We start from the raw sequence: 10476 nt of genomic DNA on the forward strand, positions 1-10476 counted from the left end.
TTACTCCAGCAGTAGGCTACTACTATTATTGTGGTCAAATTCTTAAATTATATGAGGATAAAATTCCATACCTCGGCTGGGATTGAACCCACGCCCTCCTGTTTACCAGGCGAGCGCCTTGACCACTACACCACCGAGGCAGGTGGTGTAGTGGTATTTTTATAATAATAATAAAAAAAAAGAAGTATAAAAAGCAATAGTGCTTTTTATACTTCTCACATAGGACTGGAAAGTTCCATTGAGTCCAGCAGGAATCTACTAATATGAGTGGATAAAGTCTCATTCACATATTGAGAATTTGATTATGAAATTCCATACCACGGCTGGGACTGAACCCACGCTCTCCTGATTACCAGACGAGTGTGTCGACCACTACATTACCGAAGCAGATTCTAACGAAAAAGTAGGTACCTAGAAAACAGAAAGTAAAAATAAGCGTGTGTGAACATCACATGACTTTATTACACTCAATAATATTTCATACAATTAAGAACAAGGTAGTTAGATGCAATAATCTTTTCTGTATCCTTTTAAAAATACTCTGGGCAACCAACCTCAGTAGTGAACTGAAATGATTAGCAATGAAATATGAATGAGGAAAAAGAGATAGTTTGTGGCAAACATTCATGATTAATCGACTTACAAAGACTTCAAAGGCCGCCCTGGTAATATATCTCAAAGGCTCAGAGTGAAATAAAAGATCAGTGTTTGGGTGGATGAGTAACCTTCAAGAGAACCCTGCAAACTTAAAGGTAGAAAAATTCTCAACCTTTGTTCTGTAGTCCAGGCCCACTTTCCATTAAAATAAATACCTACACTTTCTTTGTGTTATTATGTCACATTGTCACAGTCAAAACTTTGGTGCTCACTGCAGCATTGCAGGATTTTCCAAATATCTCAATAATCCTTACACCCAATGTAACAATTGGTGGCACCGGTCGCTATGTGCTTTTATATTACATAGCTACTCATTTTCCTCACGAGGCTGAGTGGCCCCCCAACAGCCAGTCACGGAATCAATCATTTACATGATACTACATAGAAATATGTATTCGTTTTTATTTCTCTCTGTAGAACGGGGCAAAAGGTTTGTAGGCGAAAGTGTTTGTAAAATCTTTTTCTTCTATGAAGAGGTTTGATAGAGGGATCTATAGCAAGGTTCTTAGTTCTTATCTTCCCGAAATCGAAGAAGGGAAGGCAGGATAGGAGAAAGCCAGCCGTTCCGAGAACAAACCTTCTCTGTATAGGATAAAGTTCGTCCTGGGCTGAAATCGAAACCACGAACGCTTACATGATTGTTGGGGAGCGAACTTTATCCTAAACAGATAGGGTTTGTTCTCGGAACGGCTGGATATGGTCTATTGAAAGAACAAGTTGGAAAACATGGAGCCTCTAAGGTTAGAATCATACCTTGTTAATCTGGTCATGAGTAACAATCCTTCCTAGCTATAGTAACAGAATCATACCTTGTTAATCTGATCATGAGTAATATTACTGCGACTCAGCACGTCCTCTATCGGTTGCACAATTAGTAACAGAATCATACCTTGTTAATCTGATCATGAGTAATATTACTGCGACTCAGAACGTCCTCTATCGGTTGCACAAAGCTTGTCAGGAGGCCTCCAATAAGTGACTCAAACCTCGCCCGAGATACATTATGGTGAAAATCTAATCCATCGTACAGGGATTCGACAAACACATTGGACGATTGGAGAGTGGACAGAACGTGCATGCAAGGTTGCACAAAGCTCGTCAGGAGGCCTCCAATAAGTGACTCAAACCTCGCCCGAGATACATTATGGTGGAAATCTAATCCATCGTACAGGGATTCGACAAACACATTGGACGATTGGAGAGTGGACAGAACGTGCATGCAAGTTTCGGCTGCGGCGCGCAGTTTGGCGACCGAGCGGTGCGAGTCGGATATATCCAGACGATATTTTCTGTGAATAAAAGAGATAGGGGTTCAATGAACTGTATACCTCATTCAGAAAAGACTTATGTCTCTAAAATTTGAGTTGACACATATGGTTTGGACTATCATACATATCTTGAATTTTAGTTCTGACTTTTTTTTTAAGAATTTTGACAGAGGGAACTGTTACTGCTAAGGGTCTTATCGTCCCGAAAACGGCCTAGCGTACCAACCTAGCTAACAGAACAAAAATTTAGATCGAGGTGCGCGAACGTCATGTCAAGAGTTTGAAGCATCGCTTGGCCCTATGTGTCTCTTCTACTTCTAATTAAAACCCTTTCAGAAATAGAGATTGTTCACTATGAGGAACCTATTGAAAAAAAAGAGGTTTGATACAGGGCGTTACACCGAGCACCTGAGGTCTTATCGTCCTGAAATCAAAGTACGCCCGGGCGGAAATCGAACCCGCAACCTAGCGCTTACAAGGCAGGCAGGCGTACGTGCTGCCCTCCAATCTAACAAAGCTGGTTGGGGGACTTCAATAAAACTATTCCAACTTACATAGTGACATGTACAGACAGCGTCAATACAACGCCCGCGGTAATGTTCTCAAACACTACATTGTATATAGGTCGATTAGGTTTGGATAAGTCCTTCTATGGGAACAGACCGACAGACAGATACACAGACAACACCGAAGCAATACCTTTTTTTTTTATTACTATCGTAATAATAAAGGAAGGACGGGCTAAAAAATAAAGAAGAATAGGTAGGTGTTATTTCTTACCTTCTGGCATGGTTTTCAAGTTAGCCTGTTGAACTTCACTGTGTCTTGCCCAGATAATTTTACATCCGTTCACATCCATGGACACAGCAGGTTCTTCTCGTCCAACTTTGAGAAGAACACTTCCCTCATCATAACCAATGGCTACATTGTTTGAACCTTTCAATGATGAAATAGTCCACACCCTTTCCAGCCCATAGGTCAATGATATTTCCAATCTGTGTGTACCCGAGTGCCATACCCTCACGGAGCCATCCTCAGAGCCAGTGATAACAATAGGGAGTTCAGGATGGAAACAGACAGCGGAAATGTTTTGACCATGCCCTTCTAGTGTTTGGACACAGGTTTTGTTTTGATAATCCCAGATCTTTACAAGTCTATCATCGGCACCTGATATCAGATAAGGTTTATCACCACCATGATAGTAGTCAACACAGTTCACACCTTTCTCATGGCCTTTTTTTATAATAATAATAAAAAAAAAGAAGTATAAAAAGCAATAGTGCTTTTTATACTTCTCACATAGGACTGGAAAGTTCCATTGAGTCCAGCAGGAATCTACTAATATGAGTGGATAAAGTCTCATTCACATATTGAGAATTTGATTATGAAATTCCATACCACGGCTGGGACTGAACCCACGCTCTCCTGATTACCAGACGAGTGTGTCGACCACTACATTACCGAAGCAGATTCTAACGAAAAAGGTACCTAGACAACAGAAAGTAAAAATAAGCGTGTGTGGACATCACATGACTTTATTACACTCATTAATATTTCATACAATTAAGAACAAGGTAGTTAAATGCAATAATCTTTTCTGTATCTTTTTAAAAATACTCTGGGCTTAACCAACCTCAGTAGTGAACTGAAATGATTAGCAATGAAATATGAATGAGGAAAAAGAGATAGTTTGTGCCAAACATTCATGATTAATACAATTAAAACTAATTGGAATAGTTTCATGTAGGGAGGTAGTAGGCAGTAGGTTTCTTTTATGAATCATATCTGTAATGGGAAAAACTTGTCACTTTTCACTCCACAGAAGAAAAAAAACTAAAGGTATTATTATATTAAAGCAGTCTCTTCTTGACCTCTTGTGTGCCACATCCATTTTTGTTTACAACTAGTGCACTGCCTTCAGGTAGGTATACTTTTTTCTTGAACAATAAATACTTTATTCTATGCTGACCTACTTACATTGTTCAAAATTTGCAGATATTTGATAAAGTATGTAGAGTGAAATAGACCAGAGATAAGCTCCCAAGACAGTATGGTTTAGGATTTATTCAGGCCAAAGTTCTGCTACTTAGGACTTCCCTGTTGACACTTACCATAGAGTGTTTTCAGTATAAGTGTAGCCACTTGTATAGGATTGAATGCCTTCACCCTGGAGCTTTCCTGGTAGGAGATTTTATACTCGATCATATCCTTGTTTGTGGTGATGTCAACTTTGGTTTCTCGCACAATAGTTTCTATGTCTGTTTCAGTGAGTTCAGTGTTCAGAGCCCGTTTATTCTTGATGATTGTGTTCTTGGCCTGAGAAATCAATCGGCTCTTTGCTGCGGCTCCAAAGAAAAAAACTAAGCTCAGTGGTCAAGTGATTAGGAGCACTGACTCAACATTCTCAACCTAGAGGTGTTATTCCCGGATATACTTTAGCCATGTTTAATTGGCTCGTCCTGAACCGCAGTCAACCATTATAAGGACTTGTGCTTATTCTTCAAAAGCAGAGAGAAACCTTTTGAGAAAAGTCTTTTTGTCATACTTCTGAATACTTTGTTTGATTGTAATGATATTAGGCAAACATCTTCAGCACAAAGGAAACTTACTCTTTAGAGATTTGGTTTAGGAAGCTTCATGGAGCCTTTTATCTCAGTGAGTTCTATGGATCACTGGACTATTAATTTAACCTGTCCAGGCAGAAAAGTAAAAAATAATAATAATAAAAATAGGCATTATAAATGGGTACACTTGCCTCTTCAGTATCTGAGAATGTTACAACAGCAGGTGTTACTCGATCTAAGCTTAACCCATTCTTTAGGGCTGTTTGCCCCTACACCTAAACCTCAGATTGGACTTTTTTGTGTATGGAGTTAAGCATATGAGATGTTAGTTTTCCATTCATTGTCTGGTAGCATTCTAGACAGCTTCAACCAATTCTAATGGATGACTCTGTATCAGATGGGCAGGTGTATTGTTGTCCCATAGCTCGAGGTTCAGTTTGTTATCTCTGAAAAACAAAACGTGAAATGATTTCACAGATTTTTTAAGCCTGTGTCTAAGAACAAGATATCCAACTTCTAAGGTTCAATCCCCTTATTTCTTACCTATTACTGTGCTGAGATCAAAACTTGCTTTCTTTTTTGCTAGGTGTTTGGAATTATTCAAAGTGTACTTACTCAGTTTTACAACCATTGAGTAACTAATTTAAATAAGAAGCTACCAGCGGTGTCATTTCAATTTTGAAGAATTAAACAATATTTGCAACAGAAGCAGGAAGCAGTTATCCATAGATCTACAGACTAATGTTGAGACCTATTGGACATTAGGAAGACCAGAACGAGCCCATTTTCTGAGTCAGTTCTACTGAGATTTGAAACTAGTGTGATGGTAGTTATAGAGCTTCATAACCAACTATTACTTACCTTAAAAGTACATTAGTACAGTACTTGTGCAGAAGTCACGTCCGTGGAATATTGCTACCAAAAGAACTGGCACAAACGAGCAGTGACCAGTGTTATTATAGGGTTAGGTTAAACACAAGAAGGAGTTTTCACAATTAGAGCAGTGATTGGTGTTACTATAGGGTTAGGTTAAACACAAAAAGGAGCTTTTCTTTTCCACGGACGTGACTTCTGCATTTGGGTGAACACTTACCCTGCATATCCCAATACTGGCACTGGAATTACCCAAGTATAGACCAAACACAGTTTTAGACATGATCCTTAAAATAATAGAAAATGGCAGAAGGAACTGTAACAACGGAGCGGAGGTCCTATCGTCCCGAAATCGGAGAGCAAAGGAGGTCAGGATAGGAAAAAGCCAGTCATTGCAAGAATAAGCCTTTTTGGAATACTTAAGTTATGTATACTCCTCAGGAGTATTCTCCTTTCTTATGAGATGATACAAGGCAGTATAAGAGGTGATAAAAGGAAGTATTCTCCCTAATATGAGGTGATAAATGTATAGCATTGTTTCGTTATCAAGAATACCGAAGTATTATCGATTTTAGGAAGAGTTTATATAGGTAAATAAAGGAAAAATCAATCAATCCTATTAATGTTTCTTTCGTTCTATCGCCCCAACCCACAGGCTGTGACGCGAGTAGCACCGACTTCTCTGGCCGTTCCCCACTCCAGCTGGCACAATCAGAACAGGTCAATAGTAAAATTCACATCAAAGTTCTAAACTTGTAAAAATATTTCAGAAAGCATGAAATTCCAGGCTAGGCAGGCTAAAAAACTGCATTTTTTACCAAAGGAATGTGCTCCAAATTTTCAAAATTTGCCGCGCTGTTGCTCACTGCTCGGGCAGTTTATGGGCAGTTCAAGTTCAAAGAGCGGATTTGAAAACCGCGTTCACACGATATTTTTTGCGCTCTATTCCACAGTGGAAAATTTTTATTTTTCATTTTGATAGGAGTTTGGGAAGAAATATAATTTTTAGATTCCATATAAGCTTAAAATTAATTTTTCATTTGATTACCTTGGTATTTTCCCATAATTTAATTTTTAAAATTTATTTTTTCATGTTTTCTCCAAGGAGCGTTTTTGCGATAAGAAAACAATCCAAACTCAAGATCCTCGCCAAATCCAAACAGTCCTCCTCCATTGAAACCCTCAAGACAGAAATACTTAAGGTGTGAGATATAGATACCTACCTCGGCGTAGGGGTCAAGACGCTCGCCTGGTAAACAGGAGGGTGTGGGTTTGATCCCAGCCGAGGCACGGATTTTTTTATTTTTTTTTTAATTTGACCACATAATAATGGATCTCTAAGAGTTAGATGGTAGAGAATGCCTCCGGCGGTAACCTCGCCTAGTGGTTACCTTCCATTCAAGAGTATTATTTTTAAATCCTCAAGTACAAGTAGCTAGAAGTAATGTGTACCTAGAGCAGGGTTGTCCAACCTTTGCGCACCCGAGGGCCACAAGAAACCAAGGTAGAGAGTTGGCGGGCCGCAAAGTTAAAAATTCAACTCACAGGTGGGGCCTTCTACACGGGTTTTTGTGGGCTTTCGCGGGCCGCGGGTTGGACAACCCTGACCTAGAGGCTAGAGCTACCTACATGAACGTGTAGATGAAAGAGGACAAAGTTTACTTACATAACTTTATGTTTAGTAAAATGAATTTTTTTTCCATGCTATATTTACATGGGTTACTTTACACCCTAGGGCTGACTGAGAGACTGACGAAAAACGCTGACCCCGTCTGTACACGGAGAAAGGCGAGGAAGAAGAAGAATATTTACATAGGTATGGAAGCGAGTTAATTTATTTAAAATTTATTCCATCTATAATCCCAACCTTTTAACAATGAATTGTTCTAATTAGTTTTTAAATTAATAAAAAATAAAACCATCTTTCTTTCAGGTCATCGACATGCTGCTCCTCTTCATCGAGCGGAAACATGGGTTGGACAACCCTGACCTAGAGGCTGAGAGACTGACGAAAAACGCCGACCCCGTCTGAACACGGAGAAAGGCGAGGAAGAAGAAGAATATTTACATAGGTATGGAAGCGAGTTAATTTATTTATTCCATCTATAATCCCAACCTTTTAACAATGGTTCTAATTAGTTTTTAAATTAATAAAAAATAAAACCATCTTTCTTTCAGGTCATCGACATGCTGCTCCTCTTCATCGAGCGGAAACAGAAGTCTCGTCCGGGGGCAGGTTGGCGAACAGACCCACCCCAGGCGGAGTCAAGCGGCTACATCCGCCCCGCCACGCTCAGCCTAGACCCCGATAATCTACCCGGGAAACTCTCCTTCGACGCGGCGAAAAATTCCCACTCCCCCGCGGGTAGCAAAGGTGATACAAACGCCGAGCTGAGCGCGGATATTGAGCTGCTGAATTTGTTCCAAACGAGAATGAAGCTGTCGGAGAATGTGGAGGGGGACTTGGACGATTTGATGAACAATTTGGATCAGCTCAAGATTGCGATTGATACGAAACCGAGCGGATAAGATTGTGTGGACCGAGGTGAAATTGGACGCAAAAGGTGATAAGGCTTGTCTCACATTGGAACTCTCCACTTGAATCAAATATCTGGTTTCTCCACTTGAATTCTTCCTAGTTCGTCTTCGATAGCTTTATCTTCCTCCTCCTCCTCCTCTTCCTCCTCCTCTTCTTCCTCACTTTCCGATGGAGGGAAATCAGGCACTGAAATTAATACGAAAAAAAATATATATATATATATATTATTGGTTAAAAAGAAAACTTCAAGACTGGATTGATTTGTTTAACTCAGTTGGATAAAATGAGTAAAAAAGCTTGCCCCTAGTCTTTACAAGGCAGATGTATGTAGGCTGGCTCTTGGTTCTTGAATTAAATATGTTTTAATGGTCTTATCGACCCAAAATCAAAGAGAGGATAGAATAGGAGAAAGCTAGCCATTCTAAGAATGTTGTGGGAATTTCTGCCCACAATTAACAATTAAAATGCTCAAGTCCTCAGGATCTTCAAGAGGGAATATGGAAAACACTTGAGTTACTTTTATTTCTTCTTGAATCATTTATGTTTGATTTCTTTTTCTTCAGGTCAACTAAATAATATGGTTGGTGGAGTGGGTCATTTTACTCCTGGAGCCTCCGATCGTTTTCTGTGTGACTCACGCACTCGCCCAACTATCAACAAGAGGTCATACAGATGTCGCCGGTTTAGAATGGTTTCCTATTTTGATAAGATCCACAATGATAAGATAAGGTCACTAGTTCAGGTTGGTAATATAAAATAGGTATACATACATCAGTTTTTGATTTGGCCTTTTGGTAAAAATTTCACACAAAAAATAATAATAATAATGATAAATAATAATAATAAAAAATCAAAATTTCGAATTTCCCGCCAACTTTACACGCTCATGAAGGCAGTGTTAAGTTACCACATCATTTTCCACACGCCAAGAAACGACGGGAATGGCCTATCTCAACCTGGTACATAACCACAGCCTCAAAATGACAAAATTTCATTTTTTTTTTTTTTGTACAAAATGTTGACTTGGGTGGGAGCTAACCCTTTGTCACATTAATTAAAAAAAAAGAATAAAATGTTCAACATTATTATTTTAGACTGTTTAGACTAACTTATTCTTCTGTAGGTACGTTTGTATTTTATAGTCAGCTAGTATTCTTATTTTAAGATTTCTTCTATTTGTATTACTATTTTTTGCCATTTAAGAAACTATACTGATGAAGAAAATTAGGGGAATGCTAGCTTCATAAGTAATGTTTATTGTTTCTCTCATTTTCAAAGCACAATATGAAGATTGAGAAATTTAAATAAAACATCCAATCACAAGTATTCAAGCATTTCACTAAGTTTGTTCAACATTGTAATGAACACTTTTTTTGAAATTTTACTCCCCTTATCTACATTTGGATTTCATTTCTGTGGTATTAAATTATTTCATGTTCTCAAAATTATGTGTAAATTATTATACTTATCATATGACATTTTATTTATGTTTCTTTTATTTTTTTGTTTGTATATAAACTTGTTTTGTTCTTTTCTTCCTTTCTAGTTATAAACTAATAAGAATAATAATGAAAAAATAACGTTGCTAAAGACTGATGGCGTTTTCTTTTCTGATTGTTTCCATTTTATTGTTGAAATATGATTGCTTTTTTTTTACTTGGGAATCAAACTTGGGACCTTCTGAATGGGGATGCAAGTTTGATCAAACTGGACCCACCATACTTCCACTACTATTACTTACCATTAGGCATATTTCTCTCTTCCTCTATCTTCTTCAAATATTCGTTCTGCACTTTAACCACATCAGTGCTTGTATCACATTCTTTGTACAAGTCAAGCAGTTCTTCATTTAATGTGAGAAAAGTTCTGCCCCATTTGAACTTATCCAAGTAGAATTTTGCCTCCTTGGGAAATCCTAAAACATGATACCCCAGAATAAACAGGAGAACATGGGTTCAATCCCAGCTGAGGTATGGAATTTTGTCAACAAAAATTGACAATTTGACCACCCACATAGCATAGAACTGAAAATTCACAAGTTCCCTTTAAGACTCCAGTCTAAACAAGGGCTTACTCTTTCCTAAGATTGAATTGGTAATTTTACTTTTTTTTTTACTATAGGACTAGTTTAGTTCTCTCACCTGCTATGATAAATGTGGCTGCCAAAGCTTCTACACAAGACAACTTGCAAGGTTTTCCATAGTTGATAGGCGAATGACTTTTTTCCCTGTGATGAGACATCTGCTACATTGGGTTTTATGTTTTAGCATAATACCCATCCCATCCCTCACCATCCCTCATCAGATGGGTGAGAAGAGACTTTTGATCTAGGTTCAGGGTCTACACAAAAGCACCAGAATTGAATTGAATTTTTAGTTATTAGGTGTTTTTTTTTTTAAATATCTACTTTGTTTACAGGTGATTGTTGGTTACAATGATGACAGAGCCCCACACAAAGTGATTGCAGATCATCCCAGATTGAGAAGAAAGGATTTTAATATTATTGGTGGTAAGTCACATCTTGTTTTTTTTTTTTTTTTTTTTTTTTTTTTTTTTTTTTTTTTGTTTTTTTTTA

At 38.1% G+C, this 10476-nt stretch overlaps 3 protein-coding genes across 5 annotated transcripts in view; 1 reads left to right on the forward strand and 2 right to left on the reverse strand.

The window, feature by feature from the left end:
* Positions 1-1540: 1540 nt before the first annotated feature.
* On the reverse strand, positions 1541-1949 carry LOC108252782 (heat shock 70 kDa protein 14-like). The gene has a single exon (XM_026825888.1). It carries the CDS (start codon positions 1874-1876, stop codon positions 1541-1543), a length of 336 nt encoding a protein of 111 aa, XP_026681689.1. The 5' UTR covers positions 1877-1949.
* Positions 1950-6019: 4070 nt separating this feature from the next.
* On the forward strand, positions 6020-7985 carry LOC103512417. The gene is made up of 4 exons (XM_026825891.1): positions 6020-6069; positions 6489-6564; positions 7296-7332; positions 7578-7985. Exons 3-4 carry the CDS (start codon positions 7305-7307, stop codon positions 7889-7891), a joined length of 342 nt encoding a protein of 113 aa, XP_026681692.1. The 5' UTR covers positions 6020-6069; positions 6489-6564; positions 7296-7304; the 3' UTR covers positions 7892-7985.
* Positions 7426-10476, reverse strand: part of LOC103512402 (ribosome biogenesis protein TSR3 homolog) — an 18960-nt gene continuing 15909 nt past the window's right edge. The window contains exons 4-5 of one of the 3 annotated variants that reach the window (XM_008477164.3): positions 9643-9816; positions 7426-8087 (exon numbers count right to left, since the gene is read on the reverse strand). In XM_008477164.3, coding sequence (XP_008475386.1) covers positions 7966-8087; positions 9643-9816 — 296 coding nt within the window. In that variant the 3' untranslated portion in view covers positions 7426-7965. The remainder of the gene's footprint in view (positions 8088-9642; positions 9817-10476) is intronic. The other 2 variants (XM_026825889.1, XM_008477166.3) reach the window with 2 other exon arrangements.

Source organism: Diaphorina citri, unplaced genomic scaffold, assembly GCF_000475195.1.
Source record: "Diaphorina citri unplaced genomic scaffold, Diaci psyllid genome assembly version 1.1 scaffold834, whole genome shotgun sequence".
NCBI lineage: Eukaryota > Metazoa > Arthropoda > Insecta > Hemiptera > Psyllidae > Diaphorina > Diaphorina citri.